Source organism: Moschus berezovskii, chromosome 26, assembly GCF_049115385.1.
Source record: "Moschus berezovskii isolate FMDL1 chromosome 26, NW_MosBer_1.0, whole genome shotgun sequence".
Classification (NCBI taxonomy): Eukaryota; Metazoa; Chordata; class Mammalia; order Artiodactyla; family Moschidae; genus Moschus; species Moschus berezovskii.
The window spans coordinates 10,838,848-10,862,878 of NC_142485.1; the positions used below are offsets into that span (position 1 = coordinate 10,838,848).

Sequence of the window (24,031 nt, forward strand, 5' to 3'; positions counted from 1 at the left end):
GCACCCACACTCTCCAGCAGATGGCGCACGTGAGTCCCCAACAACTTGGTGCACATGGATGTCAGCAGCTGGCTGGAACCTCCTGAACTCAGAGGTGCGCAGCTTTGAACACTTCAAGGCACTGCCTTGGGCAAAATAAACGGGAGGCTTTCCACATTCATACTGGCTTTGCAAGACTGAGAGAAAGCATACAATCCTAATCTTTCCCACTGTGAGGGAGGGAGAGGGATGGAGTAAACATACCCTCAGGAAAGGTCTAGAGTGCAGAGACGCTCTGCACTCTAGCTGGGCTGACTGGTGCCTGACTTCTTTGTCTCCCAAGGCCAGTTGGTTAACACAGGAGGAGATGGCAACTTCTTCAGATGCAAAGATAGCAATGCCAACACTTCAAGGAACATAAAGAATCAAGGAAACAAGATACCACCAAAGAAACAAAATAAATCTCTGTGGAAGACACCCCAAAATGGAGATGGACAAACTGCCTGACAGAAAAATTAATCATCGCAAGTTCAGTGAACTATAGGAGAGACCAGATAGACAAATAAATAAAATCTGGAAAACAATACATGGACAAAAATGAGACATTGAACAAAGAGAGTTTTTTTTTAAAGGAACAAGATAAACTCTGGATCTTAAGAATAAAGTGAACTGACAATTTTCACACAAAAGCTGCAAGAGCACAGCTGATCAAGCAGAAGAAACAATGAACTCAGACAATTATTTGAAGTTATTCAGTTGGAAGAACAAAGGAAAAATAAAGAAACTCTAAGGTATTTATGGAACATCATCGAAATGAACACAGTATGCATATGAAGTGAAGTGAAGTGAAGTCGCTCAGTCGTGTCCAACTCTTTGCGACCCCATGGACTATAGCCTACCAGGCTTCTCCGTCCATAGGATTTTCTAGGCAAGAGTAGTGGAGTGGTTTGCCATTCCCTTCTCCCAAAAGGAGCAAAGAGAAAGGGCAGAAAACTGACAGAAGTGGAAACAAATGTACCACAAGGGCAGCCACTTAAGACTGTAAAACTGAAGGAGGAATTCATAAGGCCTGGACTCCATCTTAGGCCTGTTCATGCTGATCATGCTCGGCCACCTCTCCAATGGACTCTGAACTCTGTGCTTAGTGCCTATGGAAACTACAATAGAAGGATAAGACCCCCTCTAGATAGGGGAATCTTGAAAATCACATCCAGGTTACTCATCACCTAAGAGAAGACATACTCTAATCACCCCTGCCTCCGGACAGGTCTTAAATTCTTTCCGTGTCTATCGGAATGTAATCACAGGCTTATTGATTATTAACTGTTTGAATACCTAACACGTGAATGATGGGGTTATTGTGATTGTATTTACCCTTCCTTTGTTTTATGTAAGTCTCAAGGAAATTGGGGTGGTGGGTTCGACGTACACATAGGGTATAAAAGATTTTCACAAACGGTGGTCGGGGTCCTTGGCTAAGAGGAGACTCTGCCTTGGGCCCGCTGGTGTGATAAACTGCACTCCACTATCTGCACTGTCCTTCTGAGTGACTTTGTTTCCCAGAACGCGTGGCTATAAGACTACTGAACAGAACCCTTGTAGCATGAAGGGTGGGGAGATAATTTCAAAGAAAAACATTTGCCAGCTAAGAAAACTGTATCTAGTAAAGTTGTCCTTTACAAATGAAGAATAGATAAAACTTCACCAGAAAAACAAATGCTGAGGAAGTTCATTGCCACCAGAGCTCTCTCTCTCTCTCTCTCTCTCACACACACACACAAAACGCCCTCTGAAGAGTTCTTTAAGTCAAAATGAAAAGATGCCAGTTAGCTTCATGATAACATATGAGAGTACACAAATCATTGGCAAAAGTAAGTATTCAGTAAAGTTCAAATACTCCAGTACTATACATAGTATGCACACATGCTCAGTTGCTTCAGTGTGTCCAACTCTTTGTGACCCCACGGACTGTAGCCTGCAAGGCTCTTCTGTCCATGGGATCTTCCAGGCAAGAATACTGGAATGGGTTGCCTTGCTCTCCTCCATGAGATCCTCCTGACCCAGGGATCAAACCTATGTTTCCTGCAACTCCTGTGTTGCACAAGGATTCTTTATACACTGAGATACCTGGGAAGCCCTATATTAATCACTTATAACTCTGGTATAAAAGTTAAAAGATAAAAGCATTAAAAAAATAACTAGAACTGCAACAATTTGTTCAAGGATGCACTCTATTAAAAAATGTTATAACAGTATTAATAGCATGAGATGTGGGGGGAAGGAAGTAAAAGTGTAGAATTTTATATGAAATTGAAGCTGTTATCTTAAATAGCCTGTTATCACTATAAAATGTTTTTATAAGTCTTGTGATAATCACAAAGAAATTACTGTTAATCAAAACACAAAATATAAAGAGAAATGAAACAAAGCATACCATCACACACAAAATAATATCACAAAGTAAGACAGTAAAAGAGGGAAAATGGGACAAAAGAACTACAAAATGTACAGAAAGCAAACTATGGCAATAGCAAATCCTTCCTTGTCACACATTACTTTTTTTATTATGGGCAAGTGTTTCTTTTATTTATTTATTTTTAATATAAATTTATTTATTTTAATTGGAGGCTAATTACTTTACAATGTTGTAGTGTTTTGCCATACATTGACATGAATCCACCACAGATATACACGTGTTCCCCATCCTGAACCCCCCTCCCACCTCCCTCCCCATATCATCCCTCTGGGTCATCCCAGTGCACCAGCCCCGAGCACCCTGTCTCATGCATCGAACCTGGACTGGTGATTCGTTTCACATATGGTAATATACCTGTTTCAATGCCATTCTCCCAAATCATCCCACCCTCGCCCTCTCCCACAGAGTCCAAAAGACTGTTCTATACGTCTGTGTCTCTTTTGCTGTTTGAAAGCAAATAAATTATATTCAACAATCAAAAGACACACAGTAGACTGATGAACTAAAAACAAGACAACTATATGCTGCCTACAAGAAACTCATTTAAGCCTTCAGGATACAAATACACAAAAAGCGAAAGGATGGAAATAAGTAGTCCCATGAAAATGGCAAAGAGAGCAGGGAGGGCACACTTCAGTTCAGTTTGGTCGCCCAGCCGTGTCTGACTCTCTGCGACACCATGAACCGCAGAACACCAGGCCTCCCTGTCCATCACCAACTCCGGCCGTTCACCCAAACTCATGTCCATCAAGTCGGTGATGCACACTAATATCAGATAAAATCAGATAAAATATTGGAGGGCACACTAATATCAGATAGAATAGACTTTAAGTCAAAACTGTCACAAGAGACACAGAAGGTTATTATATAACGATAAGGAGATCAAGTCATCAAGAGGATGTTACAAATACACATGCACCCAACCTTAGAATACCTAAATATGCAAAGCAAACACTAACAGAACTAAAGACAGAAAGTCACACAGTAACAAAAATAGGTGACTTCATTACCACACTTTCAATATTGACTAGATCATCCATAACAGAAAAATCCATAGCAAAACGCTAGATTTGAACATTACAGACCTAATGGGCCTAACAAACATACAGAGAACATTCCATCTGGTAGCACCAGAATACACATTCTCTTCAAGAGCATGTAAAACATTCTCCAGGATAGAGCATAGGCCAAACCCAAGTCTTAAAACATTTAAAAAGACTGAAATCAGATCAAGCATCCTTTCCAACTTGAAGAAACAATCAAGCTCAGAGTTAGCAGAAGGAAGGTAATAATATATATTAGGGCAGAAATAAGTAAAATAGAGATTTGAAAAACAATTTAAAAATGCATCAAAAAAAAAAAACTAAGAGCTGGTCTTTTTGAGAAGATAGAATTGGCAAACTTTTAGCTAGGCTAACAGGGGAAAAAAGAGACAACTCATAAAATTATAAATGAAAGAGAAGGCATTGCAACAGATATCACAGACATACAAGAGACGATAAGAGACTATAATTATATACCAACAAATTTTATAAACTAAGAGAAACCTAGAAATAACCTTCCAAGGTTGAATCATGAAAAAGCTGGAAATCTGAACAAACCTATAACGGACAAAGACACTGAATTAGTTATCAAAGACCTCCCAAGAAAGAAAAACCTGGGATGATCTGACAGCTTCACAGTTGAATTCTATCAAACAGTTAAAGAAAAATTAAGGCCAATCCTCCCTAATCTCTTAAAAAAAAAAAAAAAACTGAACTCAAGCAAACACTTTCAAACTCATTTTGCAAGACCAGAATTACCCTCAGAACAAAGTCAGGCAAAGACATCTCAAGGAAAAAAAACTTCATGCCAAAGAAAACAGATGCAAAACTTCTCAACAAAATACTAGCACCAAATTCAATGGCACATTAAAATGTTCATATGCTATCATCAAAATGAGATTTATCCCTGGGATCCAAGTTTGCTTGAACATACATGAATCAATAAATGCAATATACTACATGAACAGAATGAAGGATTAAACTAACATGATCAACTCAATGGACACAGAAAAAGTTAATGTAACTTTGTTAATAACTCAGACAAAAGTTAATATATTTCATGATAATAAAACTATCAACTTAGCTATAGGAAGGACTGTACCTCAACATAACAAAGGCCACAGAGGATAATCCCACAGCTAACAAGCCAAGGACTCCCTCTCTCACTACTCCTATTCCACTTAGTACTAGAAGTCCTAGCTAGAGCAATGAGTCAAGAAAAAGAAATAAATAACACTCAAACAATTTATTTGAGTGACAACATCCTATACATAGAAAAACATAAAAAAGACTTCACAAAAAAAAACATTAAATAAAAATGAATTGTGCAAAGTTGCAAGATACAAAACCAACAAATCAGTTTTTTCTTTACAGTAAAAATGAACCATCTGCAAAAGAAATTAAGAAAAGAATCCTATTTATAATAGCATCAAAAATCATAAAATGCTTAGGAACAATGTTAATTAAGGATATATAATATCTGCATGCTGAAAATTAGAAAGCATTGAAGAAGGAAACCCATGATGAATAACTGATTTTCCTTTGTGTCCTTTGTAACAAATAAATAATAAAACAATAGTCATGAGTATGCTATATGCTGAGTCCTTTGAGTTCTCTACTGATTCATTAAACCTAGAGACACTACTGGGGACCTCTAAGAAAGGCCAGAATTGCCATCATAACAATTCTGAGTCTTCCAATCCATTCACATGGAGTATTCCATCACTCACTTAGATTTTTTTTCTTTTTCTCACAGATGTTTTAAGTGTATCTCTTTTGCATTTCTTTTGTTAAGGGTATTCCTGGGACTTCCCCGGCAGTCCAGTGGTTAAGGATGTGCCCTGAAATGCAGGGGATGAGGGTTCAATCCCTGGTAAGGAAACTATGATCCCACATGCCAAAGAGTAAGTACAAAGTCTGGGTACCTTAACAGAAGAACAAAGATCCTGTGTGCTGCAACTACCACACATCACAGCCAAATAAATAAAATGTTTAAAAAGACTCTGCTTTAAAAAAAAAAAAAAAAAGGAATATTCCTAATTATTTTTATGCTACTGTGAATGGAATTTTAATTTCATTTTCAGATTGTTCATTGCAATTACATAGAAATTCAATTCATTTTTGTACTGTGACTGTGTATCTCATGATTTTTTATAAACTCATTTAATTGTTTTAAAGGGTATTTTTGATGGATTCCTTCCATTCCGTTCAGTCACTCAGTCGTGTCCGACTCTTTGCGACCCCGTGGATTGTAGCCTACCAGGCTTCTCCGTCCATGGGATTCTCCAGGCAAGAATACTGGAGTGTGTTACCATTTCCTTCTCCAGGGGATCTTCCCGACCCAGGGATCGAACCCGGGTCTCCCTCATTGGAGGCAAACGCTTTAACCTCTGAGCCACCAGGGAAGCCCTAGGATTGCTATATATATGCAAGATCATGTTATCTGCAAAGAGAAAAAGAGAGTTGTACTTCTTCCCTTCCAAATTGAATGTCTTTTATTTCTTTTTTCTTACTTGACTGTACTGTCTGGAGTCTCTAGTACAGCATTTTAGGGGGAAAGGACTCAGAATTTTGATATCAGTATGATGTTGCTGCTGCTGCTGCTAAGTCACTTCAGTCGTGTCCGACTCTGTGTGACCCCATAGACGGAAGCCCACCAGACTACCCCCCTCCCTGGGATTCTCCAGGCAAGAACACTGGAGTGGGTTGCCATTTCCTTCTCCAATGCGTGAAAGTAAAAAATGAAAGTGAAGTCGCTCAATCGTATCCGACCCTTAGCGACCCCACGGACTGCAGCCTACCAGGCTCCTTCATCCATGGGATTTTCTAGGCAAGAGTACTGGAGTGGCTTGCCATTGCCTTCTCCACAGTATGATGTTAGTGTAGGTATTTCATAGATGCTCTGTGTCAGGTTAAGTTCCTTCCTATTTATAACCTGAAGACAATTTTATAAATGAATGGTTATTACATTTTCTATTTTTAATTAAATTCACTGGAGTATAGTTGTTTTACAACGTTGCGTTTCGCTTCTACTGTATAGCATAATGAATCAGCCATACACATTTGTCGTCGATGTTCAGCCGCTTGGTCAGGTCTGTCTCTTTGCAACCCCAATGGACTGCAGCACACTGGGCTTCCTTGTCCTTCAGCATCTCCCAGGGCTTGCTCAAACTCATGTCCACCGAGTCGGTGATGCCATCCAACCATCTCATCCTCTGTCATCCCCTTCTCCTCCTGCCTTCAGTCTTTCCCAGCATCAGGGTCTTCTCTAATGAGTCAGCTCTTTGTATCAAGTGGCCAAATATTGGAGATTCAGCATCAGTCCTTCCAATGAACATTTAGGATTGATTTCCTTTAGGACTGACTGGTTTGATCTCCTTGCAATCCAAGGGACTCTCAAGAGCCAGACATATACCCTCTCCCTTTCAGAATCCCTTCCCATTCAGGTCGCTACAGTGCATTAAGTAAAGTTCCCTGTACTATACACAGCATGTTCCTTTAGTTATATTGTTACATCATTTTTCTGCAAATTTTGAAATGATCATGTATTTTATTTTCCTTTATTTAAATAATATGGTGTACTACATTAATTAAATCAATGTGCACTACTGAAATAAATCCCTCTTGGCCATGCTAGCACTCTTTTCATACGTTCCTGGATTCTGTTTGTAATTTTTCCATCAGTATTTATGAGAAATATTAATCTGTAGTTTTCTTGAGAGGCCTTCACCTGGCTTTGGTGTCAGGGTAACACCGTCATCTAGAATGAGTTTTAAGTATTCCTCTCTCTTACATATTCTGGGAGAGATTGTGGTGTATTGTACACCACACAAGATACCATACAATACACAATACACCAATTCACAATGTTATCAAACATTATTATTTCTTCTTTAAATGTTTGATAATATTCACCAGTAAAGATATCCAGATCTGGGCTTTACTTTATGGAAAGACTTTAAGCTCCTAATTCAATTTTACACTTGCCTATTCAGAATTTCTATCTCTTCTTAACTCAGTTTTGGTAATTTGCATCTTAGGAATTTTTCCATTTCACATAAATTGTCTAATTTGCTTGGATATACTAATTTAGCATATTTTCTTATAATTATTTTAAATCATGTAAGATCAGTATGGATTCTCCTCTTTCATTTCTAATTTTGGTGATATGTTTACCATGGTCTAGGTAAAGGTTTGTCCATTCTCGCTGATTCCTTTTGAAAGAAGCCACTTTGGTTTCACTGATTTCTTTTCAACCATCATTATTTCTTTCATGATGCTGGCTCTGGATTTAATTCTCTCTTTTTTGTACATTTATAAAGTATAACCTTATAGAATACTTTCTTTAAATATTTAGATATTTCAATATATTTAAGTATTTAAAGCTAAAATTTTCCCTCTAAGCACTGCTTTGACTGTACACTTCTTGATATGTTGCTTTTTATTCAGTTCAAAATGCCTAATGTTTTAATACCATTTTTTCTTTGACACAGTGATTATTGAGAAGTGTGTTTTTTAATTTCCAGTATTTGTGGATTTATTAAATTCCCTTCATTTGTTGATTTCTAATTTAATTTTGCTGTCATCAGAGAGCAATCTTTGTAAGATTCCAGCCTTTTGAAGTATACTGAGACTGATTTTATAGCCTAGCATGTCCATCCTCAAGATATGTATTATTATAAATAATGCATTTTCTGCTGTTGCTGGCTGTAGTGTTCAGTAGGTGTCAATTTGGTCCAGTTGCTTGATAGTGTGGTAAATGTTTTCTATATCCTTGCTATTTTCAGCATAATTGTGGGAGACCTTGAGCCAGCCCTAGCAAAGTTTCACCCAGATTCCTGACCCATAGAAACTGTGAGGATAATTTAAGTTTGGGGATAACTTGTTAAGCAATAATAGATAAGCAACATAACATGACCTTATAAAACCTGGCCCTCACCTACATCTCTGACCCCTTCTGTCTTAGGAGAGGCCCTCCACAAAACAGGACTTGAGGCAAAACTTATAAGCTAATGCTTCATTAAGGTTTGGGAGGCTAGATAGACAAGAGCAAAATAAATAAAGATAGTTGGTACATTACCAAGCTGACCAAAGCTTTATCAAAAATCGTATGTACTTTTTCCATCTGGGAAGTTTTCCCTGGAAATAATACATGAAACATGGCATCGGAAGTCAATCGGTCACTAGAACTGAGCAGAAAACCATGGCCAAGCATACTGAGATTGTTCCACAGACTCAGTCCAGTGTATCATCTCCTACTACACTGCTATAGCAAATTGAGTGATAAATACTCATATTTCAGTGAATTCTTAATTTGTGAAAACTGATTTACCAGAGTTTTATTTCATTGCCTTTAAAACAGGAGATAAGTTTACAAAATGTCTGACTTGTCAACCACATTTTAGAAATACGTATAACAGTCTTGTTAAATAATTATTATTTGAAACGGTGTTTTTAACAAAGAATCCATATTTTGGAAATAAATATTAATTAGACCTTCCAATACTTTGGCCACCTCATGCGACGAGTTGACTCACTGGAAGAGAGTCTGATGCTGGGAGGGATTGGGGGCAGGAGGAGAAGGGGACGACAGAGAATGCGATGGCTGGATGGCATCACCGACTCGATGGACATGAGTTTGAGTGAACTCCGGGAGTTGGTGATGGACAGGGAGGCCTGGCGTGCTGTGATTCATGGGGTCGCGAGGAGTCGGACACGACTGAGCGACTGAACTGAACTGAGACCTTTGTTTTTTAATCAGAAGCACTGAGCAGAAAAACATGGCTTAACAATCCTGGAGAGGCACATACACAAGGACCAAGACACTCTTTCCTTATCCACCATGCACCCTGAAGAGGATGGCTGCTGCTGCTGCTGCTGCTAAGTCACTGCAGTCATGTCCGACTCTGTGTGACCCCACAGACACATCACTTTTATTCCTGTATTGAGTTCTCAGTTCAAGATCTTTCTATTGCTTCTTTTTCTTGAATCTTTTACACAAATTCTTCTCTTTGTCATTTATATATCAACTCAAATGTCACCCACTAGAGTGACATTTTCTGTTTAGCTTGGCTAAAATACACTCTCAGTCCCTCTATTCTATTAGCTTACTTTATTTTTAAACCATTTATCATTATACAAAGCTGTATCTTTAATGTTTGTTTGTTTTAGCTTACTTTATTTTTAAACCATTTATCATTATACAAAGCTGTATCTTTAATGTTTGTTTGAAGACTTATTGTCTGTAATACCCACGAAAAGACAGTATGGGGTAAACTATTTTCTAAGTTAGTGAATGAATGAACAATCTTAAGCTGCAAACACACTGCAAATGAGTATCAGCTCAGAGCACCACTCTTCTATTTCATCCAAAGTTCACTGACCTTTGATCTGCATATTTTTGTTGTTATTTTTTCTGTTCTTCATTGTTATACATTACTTTTAAGGATATGAGTAAAGTAGAGTGATGTTCAGCTGTCACATTTAACTGGAACTAATTTTTCTTTGATCTTGGTTAAGAAATCACTGTGTTTTCAGTCCCATTTATTTTTCTCCACTTTTCCTTCTGCTCTAATCCTTGCATTTGACTCTACCTTCTTTTTTATAAGGCATTTTAAAATTAATTAATTTATATATTTTCAGCTGTGCTGGGTCTTTGTTGCTGTGCATGGGCTTTCTCTAGTTATAGCAAGCAGGGGCTACACTCTAGCTGTGGTGCATTGCCTTCTCATCGTTGTGGCTTCTCTTATTGTAGCACATGGGCTCTAGAGTTTGGGGGCTTCAGTAGTTGCAGTGTGAGAGCTCTCGAGTTGTGGCACATGGGCTTAGCTGCCCTGCAGCATGTGGGATCTTAGTTCCCAGGCCAGGGATCAAATGTGTCCCCTGCATTGGCAGGTGGATTCTTAATCACCGGAGCACCAGGAAAATCCTATCAACTGCTGGGCTACAGTCCGCAGAGCTAAGAAGAGTCAGACACAAAGGAAGTAACTTAACACACACACACACATCTGTTAAGGGGTTAATATCCAAAATATATAACAGACTCATATGACTCAATATTAAAAAAACAAACAAGCAAACAAACAACTTGATTTTAAAATGGACAGAGAGCCTGAATAGGCATATTTTCAAAGAAGACATATAGATGGCCAACAGGCACGTGTAAAAATGTTCAGCATCACTAATCAGGGAAATGCGAATAAAATTTCACAATGAGGTATTACCTCACACCTGTCAAAATGGCTATCATTAAAAAGACAACAAATAGCAAGTGTTTACGAGGATGTGGAGAAAAGGGAACCCTGGCACCCTGTTGGTGGGAATATAAATTGTTACAGTCACTATGAGAAACTGTATGGAGGTTTCTCAAAGAGTAAAAATAGAACTGCTTTGATCCAGGTTATATATCTGAAGGATACAATACCAGTGTCTTGAAGAGATAGATATACCCCCATATTCATTGCAGCATTACTCACCATAGCCAAGATATGGCGATGACCTAAGTGCTGAGCAATAGATGAATGTATTCAAAGAAATGGAGTGGAATAATATTCAGCTATAAAAAAAATAAGGAATTCTTGCCATTTGCAGCAACAAGTAGGGACCTTGAGGGCATTATGCTAAGTGAAATAAGTCAAACGAGAAAGACAAGGGCTGTATGACCTCCCACGCAAAGCCTAACTCCTCATATTGGTGGCTGCCAGAGGATGTGGGATAAGGGAAGTGGGAAGAAGTAAGTTAAGGATACAAATTATCAACTATAAAATGAAAAAAAAAACATCTGGGGATCTAATGTACTGCATGGCAACTATAGTTAACAATAATGTTATTATATGCTTGAAAGTTGCTACAACTGTAAATCCTAAGTGTTCTCAGTATGTGAAGTGGAGGATGCATTAACTAACCTTATTCTGCTCATCATTTCACAATTCAAACTTACAGCAATTTGTTACATTGTATACTTTAAATAATGGAGAAGGAACAAGATGGCAGCAGAATAGGATGGTGAGACCACTCTCTACCCAACAAATTCATCAAAAGAACATTTGAATGCATAGTAAAGTCCACAAAACAACTTCTGAATGCTGGCAGAGGACATCAAGCACCCAGAAAAGCAGCCCATTGTCTTCGAAAGGAGGTAGGAAAAAACATAAAAGATAAAAAGAGAGACAAAAGAGGTAGGGACGGAGCTCCGTCCCGGGAAGGGAGGCTTTAAAAAGAGAGAAGTTTCCAAACACCAGGAAACACTCTCACTGGCGAGTGTGTGGCGAGCCTTGGAACCCCAGAGGGCCACATAACCGGGAGGAAAAAGAAAGAAATAGTTAAAACCCACAGATTACCCGCCAAACGGTAACTCCCAGCGAAGAAGCAGCGCAGACGCCTGCATATGCCATTAGCAAGCGGGGGCTGGGCAGGGAGGAGCCGGCTGAACTGCTTAGAGAGAGGACTGGGCTTGAATGCCGCAAGAACAATCTGAGAGAACTGGGGAGAGCAAAGCAGACTGGGATAGCTTCCCCACGAAAAGGCGGAAAGCTCTAATCTAAGACTCCACCAGCCCCGCTCACAGAACAAAGGACTGAGCAGAGCGAGCCGGCTGTGGTCGGCCCATCCCCCATCCCCTGCCGAGACAGGCAGGGAGGGCAGCCAGAGCCGGAGGGGGCAACCGCGGCCCCCGAAAGGCATCCGGTACGAACTGCAGGCAGGCTTGTTGCTAATCAAGACTTCTTGGGCTCGGGTCAGTCGATATCCGCCTGAGAAGGTGTGCCAGTTGTACACCCAGAAAACCGAGTGGCAGGGACTGGGGAGGCAATAAGTCACAGCAACCATGCTCCCCAAACACCTGGTCCCCTGAGCTGCTCAGACCGGGGAAGGCAGAAAACGCAGGCCCAGCCAAGTCTGCAACTTTGTGGAGTACCCGAGAACCTGAACTTGAGCCGCTCAGACCTGGGAAGTGCATACAACCCAGCGCCGGCCTCGGACAGTTCCCGGCAGAGCAACCTAGAGCCTGTGCAGTGTAGACTGGGACAACACACGTGCTGTGAGCGGGGGCAAACCCAGTGTGGCCGAGACACTGCGAGCACTCCCCACAGACGGCAGAGATATTCGTCTGCAGCGTTCCTCCCTTCCCAGAACAGGACTGAACAACTGAACCTTAAAAAGTGTCCACCTGCCCCCTAGTATCAGGGAGGAAATTAGACACTGAAGAGACCAGCAAACAGAAGCTAAAACAGAGGGAACCACCTTGGAAATGACAGATAGAGTAGTCTAGAGGCTACTCCAAGCATAAGACCAAAAACCAGAGGCAAGAGGCTTAAGCCCGAATCCTAAGAACACCAGAGAACTCCTGATTCCAGGGAACATTAATTGATAGGAGCTCATCAAATGTCTCCATACCTACACTGAAACCAAGCACCACCCAAGGGTCAACAAGTTCCAAAGCAAGACATACCACGCAAATTCTCCAGCAACACAGGAAAATAGCCCTGAGCTTCAATATACAGGCTGCCCAAAGTCACTCCAAACCCACTGACATCTCATAACTCATTACTAGACACTTCATTGCACTCCAGAGAGAAGAAATCCAGCTCCACCTACCAGAAAACCGACACAAGCTTCCCTAACCAGGGAACCTTGACAAGTCACCCATCCAACCCCACACACAGTGAGGAAACTACATAACAAAGAGAACTCCACAAACTGCCAGAAGAGGGAAAGGCCACCCCAAGCAAAGCAATATAAGCAAGATGAAGAGGCAGAGAAATACCCAGCAAGTAAAGGAACAAGATAAATGCCCACCAACACAAACAAAAGAGGAAGATATAGGGAATCTACCTGATAAAGAATTTCGAATTTTGGTGGTGAAAATGATTCAAAATCTTGAAAGCAAAATGGAGTTACAGATAAATAACCTGGAGAAAAGGATTGAGAAGATGGAAGAAAGGTTTAAGAAGGACTTAGAGGAAATAAAAAAGAGTCAATATACAATGAATAATGCAATAGATGAGATCAGAAACACTCTGGAGGGAACAAACAGTAGAATAACAGAGGCAGAAGACAGGATAAGCGAGCTAGAAGATACAATTGTAGAAATAAATGAAACAGAGAGGAAAAAAGAAAAATGAATTAAAAGAAATGAGGACAATATTAGAGACCTCTGGGACAATGTTAAACACTCCAACATTCGAATCATAGGAGTCCCAGAAGAAGAAGACAAAAAGAAAGACCATGAGAGAATACTTGAGGAGATAATAGTTGAAAACTTCCCTAAAACGGGGAAAGAAATAATCACCCAAGTCCAAGAAACCCAGAGAGTCCCCAACAGCATAAACCCAAGGCGAAATACTCCAAGACACATATTAATCAAATTAACAAAGATCAAACACAAAGAACAAATATTAAAAGCAGCAAGGGAAAAGCAGCAAATAACACACAAGGGAATTCCCATAAGGATAACAGCTGATCTTTCAACAGAAACTCTTCAGGCCAGGAGAGAATGGCAGGACGTACTTAAAGTGATGAAAGAAAATAACCTACAGCCCAGACTACTGTACCCAGCAAGGATCTCATTCAAATATGAAGGAGAAATCAAAAGCTTTACAGACAAGCAAAAGCTGAGAGAATTCAGCATCACCAAACCAACTCTCCAACAAATGCTAAAGGATCTTCTCTAGACAGGAAACACAGAAAGGGTGTATAAACTCGAACCCAAAGCAATAAAGAAAATGGCTATGGGATCATACTTATCAATAATTACCTTAAACGTAAATGGGTTGAATGCCCCAACCAAACGACAAAGGCTGGCTGAATGGATACAAAAACAAGACCCCCATATATGTTGTCTACAAGAGACCCACCTCAAAACGAGGGACACACACAGACTGAAAGTGAAGGGCTGGAAAAAGATATTCCATGCAAACAGAGACCAAAAGAAAGCAGGAGTAGCAATACTCATATCAGATAAAATAGACTTTAAAACAAAGGCTGTGAAAAGAGACAAAGAAGGAAACTACATAATGATCAAAGGATCTATCCAAGAAGAAGATATAACAATTATAAATATTTATGCACCCAACATAGGAGCACTGCAATATGTAAGACAATTACTAACAAGTATGAAAGGGGAAATTAACAATAACACAATAATAGTGGGAGACTTTAATACCCCACTTACATCTATGGATAGATCAACTAAACAGAAAATTAACAAGGAAACACAATCTTTAAATGATACAATAGACCAGTTAGACCTAATAGATATCTATAGGACATTTCACCCCAAAACAATGAATTTCACCCTTTTCTCAAGCACACACGGAACCTTTTCCAGGATAGATCAAATCCTGGGCCATAAATCTAGCCTTGGTAAATTCAAAAAAATTGAAATCATTCCAAGCATCTTTTCTGACCACAATGCAGTAAGATTAGATCTCAATTACAAGAGAAAAACTATTAAAAATGCCAACATATGGAGGCTGAACAACACGCTGCTGAATAATGAACAAATCATAGAAGAAATCAAAAGAGAAATAAAAATATGCATAGAAATGAATGAAAATGAAAACACAACAACCCAAAACCTCTGGGACACTGTAAAAGCAGTGCTAAGGGGGAAGTTCATAGCAATACAGGCACACCTCAAGAAACAAGAAAAAAGTCAACTAAATAACCTAACTCTACATCTAAAGCAACTAGAAAAGGAAGAAATGAAGAACCCCAGGGTCAGTAGAAGGAAAGAAATCGTAAAAATTAGGGCAGAGATAAATGCAAAAGAAACAAAAGAGACCATAGCAAAAATCAACAAAGCCAAAAGCTGGTTCTTTGAGAAGGTAAATAAAATTGACAAACCACTAGCCAGACTCATTAAGAAACAAAGGGAGAAGAACCAAATCAATAAATTAGAAATGAAAATGGAGAGATCACAACCGACAACACAGAAATACAAAGGATTATTAGAGAATACTATCAGCAATTATATGGCAATAAAATGAATAACTTGGAAGAAATGGACAAATTCCTAGAAAAGTACAACTTTCCAAAACTGAACCAGGAAGAAATAGAAAATCTGAACAGACCCATCACAAGCACGGAAATTGAAACTGTAATCAGAAATCTCCCAGCAAACAAAAGCCCAGGTCCAGACGGCTTCACAGCTGAATTCTACCAAAAATTTAGAGAAGAGCTAACACCTATTCTACTCAAACTCTTCCAGAAAATTGCTGAGGAAGGGAAACTTCCAAACTCATTCTATGAGGCCACCAACACCCTAAACCCAAAACCTGGTAAAGACCCCACAAAAAAAGAAAACTACAGGCCAATATCACTGATGAACATAGATGCAAAAATCCTTAACAAAATTCTAGCAATCAGAATCCAACAACACATTAAGATCATACATCATGACCAAGAGGGCTTTATCCCAGGAATGCAAGGATTCTTCAATATCCGCAAATCAATCAACGTAATACACCACATTAACAAACTGAAAAATAAAAATCATATGATTATCTCAATAGATTCAGAGAAAGCCTTCGACAAAATTCAACATCCATTAATGATAAAAACCCTCCAGAAAGTGGGAATAGAAGGGACATATCTCAACATAATAAAAGCTATATATGACAAACCCACAGCAAACATTATCCTCAATGTTGAAAAACTGAAAGCATTTCCCCTAAAGTCAGGAACAAGACAAGGGTGCCCACTCTCACCACTACTATTCAACATAGTTCTGGAAGTTTTGGCTACAGCAATCAGAGCAGAAAAAGACATAAAAGGAATACAAATTGGAAAAGAGGAAGTAAAACTTTCACTGTTCGCTGATGACATGATTCTCTACACAGAAAACCCTAAAGACGCTACCAGAAAACTACTAGAGCTAATCAATGATTACAGTAAAGTTGCAGGATATAAAATCAACACACAGAAATCCCTTGCATTCCTATACACTAATAATGAGAAAATAGATAAATTAAGGAAACTGTTCCATTCACTGTTGCAACGAAAGGAATTAAATACTTTGGAACATATCTACCTAAGGAAACAAAAGACTTGTACATAGAAAACTATAAAACACTAGTGAAAGTAATCAAAGAGGACACTAATAGATGGAGAAATATACCGTGTTCGTGGATTGGAAGAATAAATATTGTGAAAATGAGAATACTACCCAAAGTAATTTATACATTCAATGCAATCCCTATCAAGCTACCAACGATATTCTTCACAGAACTAGAACAAATAATCTCACAATTTGTATGGAAATACAAAAAACCTCGAATAGCCAAAGCAATCTTGAAGAAGAAGAATGGAACTCGAGGAATTAACCTGCCAGACTTCAGGCTCTACTACAAAGCCACAGTCATCAAGACAGTATGGTACTGGCATAAAGACAGAAATATAGATCAATGGAACAAAATAGAAAGCCCAGAGATAAATCCATGCACCTATGGACACCTTATCTTTGACAAAGAAGGCGAGAATATAAAACGGACAAAAGACAGTCTCTTTAACAAGTGGTGCTGGGAAAACTGGTCAGCCACTTGTAAAAGAATGAAACTAGAACAATTCCTAACACCATACACAAAAATAAACTCAAAATGGATTAGAGAGCTAAATGTAAGACCAAAAACTATAAAACTCCTAGAGGAGAATGTAGGCAAAACACTCTCCGACATAAATCACAGCAGGATCCTCCAAGACCCACCTCCCAGAATATTGGAAATAAAAGCAAAAATAAACAAATGGGACCTAATTAAAAGCAAAACCTTCTGCACAGCAAAGGAAACTATAAGTAAGGTGAAAAGACAACCTTCAGAATGGGAGAAAATAATAGCAAATGAAGCAACTGATAAAGGATTAATCTCCAAAATATACAAACAGCTCCTGCAGCTCAATTCCAGAAAAATAAATGACCCATTCAAAAAATGGGCCAAAGAACTAAACAGACATTTCTCCAAAGAAGACATAAAGATGGCTGACAAACACATGAAAAAATGTTCAACATCCCTCATAATCAGAGAAATGCAAATCAAAACCACAATGAGATACCATTTCACAGCAGTCAGAATGGCTGCTATTCCAAAAGTCTACATGCAATAAATGCTGGAGAGGGTGTGGAGAAAAGGGAACCCTCTTACACTGTTGGTGGGAATGCAAACTAGTACACTCACTATGGAGAACAGTTTGGAGATTCCTCACAAAACTGGAAATAGAACTGCCATATGATCCAGCAATCACACTCCTGGGCATACACACTGAGGAAACCAGAATTGAAAGAGACACATGTACTCCAGTGTTCATTGCAGCACTGTTTATAATAGCCAGGACATGAAAGCAACCTAGATGTCCATCTGCAGACGAATGGGTAAGAAAGCTTTGGTACATATACACAATGGAGTATTACTCAGCCATTAAAAAGAATACATTTGCATCAGTTCTAATGAGGTGGATGAAACTGGAGCCTATTATACAGAGTGAAGTAAGCCAGAAAGAAAAACACCAATACAGTATACTAACGCATATATATGGAATTTAGAAAGATGCAAATGATAACCCTGTATACGAGACAGCAAAAGAGACACAGATGTATAGAACAGTCTTTGGGACTCTGTGGGAGAGGGTGAGGGTGGGATGATTTGTGAGAATGGCATTGAAACATGTATGTTGTCATATGTGAAACGAATCACCAGTTCAGGGTCGATGCACGTTACAGGATGCTCAGGGCTGGTGTGCGGGGATGACCCAGAGGGAGGATAAAGGGAGGAGGGAGGTGGGAGGGGGGTTCAGGAGGGCGACTCATGTACACCTGGGGCGGATTCATGTCAATGTATGGCAAAACCAACCAATATAATATTGAAAAAGAAAAAAGAAAGATTATATAACAACAATGTAAATAAATAAATAATGTTACATGTTGATTATATCAATAAACCTGGGTGAAATTTTTTAAAAGATAAGATCATGTTCCTCCTCCAATCTTAAGAATGCATGCCATTTACCCTGTTCAAGAGTTTATTTCTTACTCCTTGGGATGCCAGTGGATTGTTCTGGGTGCTGGGGAATTTTCAGGGATTCATTAAATGCTTTTTTTTTTTAAGGAATCGAATGGTTGTAACAGTATCTGAATGAATTCTGAAGGAACAGGGGTTTTTACCAGAATACAGTAAAGAGAAGTCAGCCAATAAAAAAAACTAATCTAACCTCCTGCATTCATGTGAAGTAGAGTGGTAGAAAATAAGAACTTAATAAGGTTGTCCAAGGTGTATGTTGATCACAGAGAAACCCCAATGGGTACAAGAAGGATTTGTAATGAGGCAAACAAATGCCAAGTCAAATCAGGAAAGAAAAAAGTCAGGCATTATGTACAGGAGAGTTCTAGATATGATAGATCACAGAGCAGACTGAAGGGTGACAGAGCTCCAATGCTGCTTGGACAAAATATGATAGGAAGGACTAAATATAGTATTGACATGTTTTTCCATCCCCTTGAAACAAGTATCTCAAGAAATTTAATACTTAGATATTATAAAATACAGTTTGCCTCCTACCTTGCAACTCGATGTACAGCATCCCCCTGAACCACATTCTTTATCTTTTTTCTTCATACATGTTGTAGCATCACAGCAGTCTGGATGAGTACACGTCTGTAAACAAATGCTTTGTTACTCAATCACGTATGACTAGGTACAATCCTACCAAAGTGCAATACAGAATCTGTTTACCAAGTCTGCGCACGTCCTAAAATCCACAGCTTCAGTAATTCCTTTCTTTATCTGAAACTTACTGAAATCAACATCTCATTCAGTAGTTTGTAAAAGAAATGTGTCATTTCACTACATTCAATATAATTTGGACAATATTAATACACTACTGCAGGGCCAAAACCTTGCAGGAAATAGTTATTCTGTATCTTGTTAACTATCATTTTCTTATATTATCGCTTTCATAATAAATGTTTACATATGGAATGTCTCTGATGTGAAGCCGTCAAACAAAACCTCAAACCTCTGTCCCCTCAAAAGTGGTCCACAAGCCAGGCTGGTCTATCCAGACCTTTGATTTCACTGGGAGCTGGCCCCATACACATTTGCATTTTATAAGATTCAGTGTCTTAGATCAATTTTTCCAGTTATTTCAATAACGAGTTTGTTCTAAACTCTGCAATTTACCAACATTAGAAGTTTGAGTTTCCTATCTTTTTCCTTACTGGTATTTTTAGTTGGTATTTTCAATGAACAGCTTCATCACAGGCAACAATACTTTATTTTTAAAAGGGTATTTATTTCATATATTGACTCATGTAATCCTTACTGACAGTTTAAATACACCTTTCTTAGCTTTATTTTTTTCCCTTACTGTCTCTTTTTTTAATTAATTAATTTATTCTTTATTGGAGGCGAATTATTTTACAATATTATATTAGTTGGTTTCGCCATACTTTGACATGAATCCGCCCCGGGTGGACTGTCTCTTTGAATCAAAGGTTTGGTTATTCTTAGTTTGGAGGGTTTGTCTTTTTCAACACAACTGTATTTGCAAGGGCAGACTTTTTTTTTTTTTAATTGGAGGCTAATTACAATATTCTAGTGTGTTTTGCCATACATTGACATGAATCAGCCATGGGTGTACATGTGTTCCCCATCCTGAACCCTCCTCCCTCCCCATCCCATCCCTCAGGGTCATCCCAGTGCACCAGCCCTGAGCACCCTGTCTCATGCATTGAACCTGGACTGGTGATCTATTTCACATATGGTAACATACATGTTTCAATGCTATTCTCTCAAATCATCCCACCCTCGCCTTCTCCCACAGAGTCCAAAAGTCTGTTATTTACATGTGTCTCTTTTGCTGTCTTGCATATAGGGTCATTGTTACCATCTTTCTAAATTCCATATATATGCATTAATACACTGTATCAGTGTTTTTCTTTCTGACTTACTTCACTTTATAATAGGCTCCAGTTTCATCCACCTCATTAGAACTGATTAAATGTATTCTTTTTAACAGCTGAGTGATATTCCATTGTGTATATGTACCACAGCTTTCTTATCCATTCGTCTGCCAATGGACATCTAGGTTGCTTTCATGTCCTAGCTATTGTAAACAGTGCTGCAATGAACAACTGGGGTACATGTGTCTCTTTCAATTTTGGTTTTGTTGGTGTGCATGCCCAGCAGTGGGATTGCTGTGTCGTATGGCAGTTCTATTTCCAGTTTTGTGAGGAATCTCCACACTGTTCTCCATAGTGGCTGTACTAGTTTGCATTTCAACCAACAGGGTAAGAGGGCTCCCTTTTCTCCGCACCCTCTCCAGCATTTATTGCTTGTAGACTTTTTGATAGCAGTCATTATGACCAGCATGAGATGGTACCACATTGTGGTTTTGATTTGCATTTCTCTGATAATGAGTGATGTTGAGCATCTTTTCATGTGTCTGTTAGCCATCTGTATGTCTTTTTTGGAGAAATGTCTGTCTAGTTCTTTGGCCCATTTTTTTATTGGGTCATTTATTTTTCTGGTATTGAGCTGCTTGTATAGTTTTTAGATGAATTCTTTATCAGTTGTTTCGTTTGCTATTATTTTCTCCCATTCTGAAGGCTGTCTTCTCACCTTGCTTATAGTTTCCTTCGTTGTGCAAAAGATTTTAAGTTTAATTAGGCCCCATTTGTTTTTGTTTTTATTTCCATTACACTGGGAGGTGGGTCATAGAGGATCCTGCTGTGATTTATGTCGAAGTGTGTTTTGCTTATGTTCTCTAGGAGTTTTATAGTTTCTGGTCTTACATCTAGATCTTTAATCCATTTTTGAGTTTATTTTTGTGTATGGTGTTAGAAAGTGTTCTAGTTTCATTCTTTTACAAGTGGTTGACCAGTTTTCCCAGCACCACTTGTTAAAAGATTATCTTTTCTCCATTGTATATTCTTGCTTCCTTTGTCAAAGACAAGGTGTCCATAGGAGCATGGATTTATCTCTGGGCTTTCTATTTTGTTCCATTGATCTATATTTCTGTCTTTATGGCAGTACCATACTGCCTTGATGACTGTAGCTTTGCAGTATAGTCTGAAGTCAGGCAGGTTGATTCCTCCAATCCATTCTTCTTTCTCAAGATTGCTTTGGCTATCCGAGGTTTCTTGTATTTCCAGACAAATTGTGAAATTATTTGTTCTAGTTCTCTGAAAAATACTGTTAGTAGCTTGATAGGGATTGCATTGAATCTGTAGTTTGCTTTGGATAGTATACTCATTTTCACTATATTGATTCTTCCAGTCCATGAGCATGGTATATTTCTCCATCTATTTGTGTCATCTTTGATTTCTTTCACCAGTGTTTTACAGTTTTCTATATATAGGTCTTTTGTTTCTTTAGGTAGATTTATTCCTAAGTATTTTATCCTTTTCGTTACAATGGTGAATGGAATTGCTTCCTTAACTTCTCTTTCCCTTTCTTAAGTAGAGAATGCTCTGGCTATTTCAAAATGTTTCCTTTTCCTCTCCTTCTGCCAGAAACATAAGACTTTTCTCCAGTATTCACGGTGACAACCAGTTCAAATTTCTGGAGGTAAAACTCATAAAAGTGTGAGGGCCTTCCTATGACTGTGTTCCCAAGGAGTTTTAAACTATGAGTTCACATTAAGCCTCCAGAAATTTGTCAATTACAGGTCAGGTTTTCCTACCCAGATGTTGGTTCCCAAAAGGTTTTAGCTTGTGGGTTACTCCAGTAGTTGTGATTCTCTGCATTCACCTGTTGGTTTTTCCAGTTTGGGGGGCAGTTGTTTGCTCTGTGACCTCACGTCTCTGACAGATGTGAGAGCTTTTTACTTGTTGCAAAGACTAAGTAGTGACTTCTAAGCTTCTCACATGTCAGACTAGAAACCATAATTCTTACCTTTTGATGTAATTGAATAAGAGTCCTTTGAATTGGCTTTTGATATACACAGATATATATATAGTGCATATATATGTTTGAACATATATGAATTATAAATGTTTTCTATTTCAGACTCTATCATTTTATTTTTCTTAAAAGAGCCTGAAAGAAAAAGTTTCTTTCAATAAATTTGATGAAGTACAACTTACATTGTTTTTCTTTAAAATCTCATTCTTATTTGCCTTCTCTAAGAATTTTTTGCCTATCACAAAGTCAGAAAGACTGTCTCCTATGTTTTATTCTAAAAGTTTTAGGATTTTTGCTTTTTTATATTTAAGTATTTGATCCATTTCAGTTAGTTTTTCTGTGTGGTGAGATATCAACATTTATTTATGTACATTGATTTCTAGTTCATGCATTACTTTTGTTGGAAAGATTTTCACCCATTGAACTGCCTCAATATACTGCATAAAATCAATTAACCATGTAAACATTTTATATATGGATTCTCTGTATGGTTTCATTAAGGGCTATATTTATGCTTTGGCCAATACCATATTGTCCTATTACAATTTTATAAACAATTTAGAAATTTTCAGAAAATTAGTGTATATGCTCCATTTTTGTTCTTTTGCTTTGACTGTTTTAGGCTCTGCATTTCCAGACACATTGTAGTATTAGCTTGTAAATTTCCAGAGAAAGATGGTGGAGTTTGGATTGGGATTATGATACAGAGCTAACATCTTAACAATACTGTATCTCCCACTCCATGAAAGTGGGATATGTCTCCATTTCAATCTTTCATTTACCTGAGCAATGAAAGATTTTACTGCACAGCTCTTCCATGTATTCTGTTAAATTTCTATTTAAGACAATGTATATGGAATTGCATGTTTTAGTTCATTTTCCATTTGTTTATTGTTTTTACATAGAAATCTATGGAATTTGGGTTCATTTGCATTCATTAATTAGCTTTAGAAGCCTTTGGGAGTAGATTATTTAGGAATCTCTACTCATGTGGCCCAGTATAATTTGACTAAAGACAGTTTTAATCTTTCTTTTCATTCATGTAAATTTCTTTGTCTTGCCTTAATGGCAGAAGAACCCACGTGTTGAAAGGAAACAGGAAGAATGAATCTTTTTGTCTTGCTCCATATATTAAGGAGAAATAATGAATCTTTCACCAGAAAGTGTGATAATAGTTGCAAGTTTTTGAGAGATGTATTTCATTAGAGTGAGGAGGTTTCTCTTCTATTGGTGGAGTGCTGAGAGAGTTTATAATGAATTGCTGGTAAATTTTCTCAAGCTTTTTTCTTCATCTATTCTGTGATTGTGGTAAATTGCATTGAATGCCTTTCAATTATCTTGATGAATATTGCAAGTTCACTTAAAAAGAATGTCTAAATCTAACTGTATAATATATTGGCCTATGTTAAGTTGCTTTAGTCGTGTCTGACTCTTTGCAACCCTATGGACTATAACTTGCCAGGATCCTCTGTCCAAGGGATTCTCCAGGTAAGAATACTGGAGTGGAGTTGCCATTTCCCCCTCCTTTATTTATTGGCCTACAAATATCAATTATATTAAGGTGGTGGATAGTATTGTTCAGGTCTTATACATCCTTACTAGTTCTGTAAATTACTGACAGATATGAAATAAACCTCCAAATA

At 38.2% G+C, this 24,031-nt stretch overlaps 1 protein-coding gene across 1 annotated transcript in view; it reads right to left on the reverse strand.

Moving 5' to 3' along the window:
- LOC148773737 (disintegrin and metalloproteinase domain-containing protein 5-like) overlaps nucleotides 1–24,031 on the reverse strand; it is a 119,652-nt gene that overhangs the window by 57,904 nt on the left and 37,717 nt on the right. Inside the window, exon 13 of the mRNA XM_088832666.1 lies at nucleotides 19,044–19,139. Coding sequence (XP_088688792.1) covers nucleotides 19,044–19,139 — 96 coding nt within the window. The remainder of the gene's footprint in view (nucleotides 1–19,043; nucleotides 19,140–24,031) is intronic.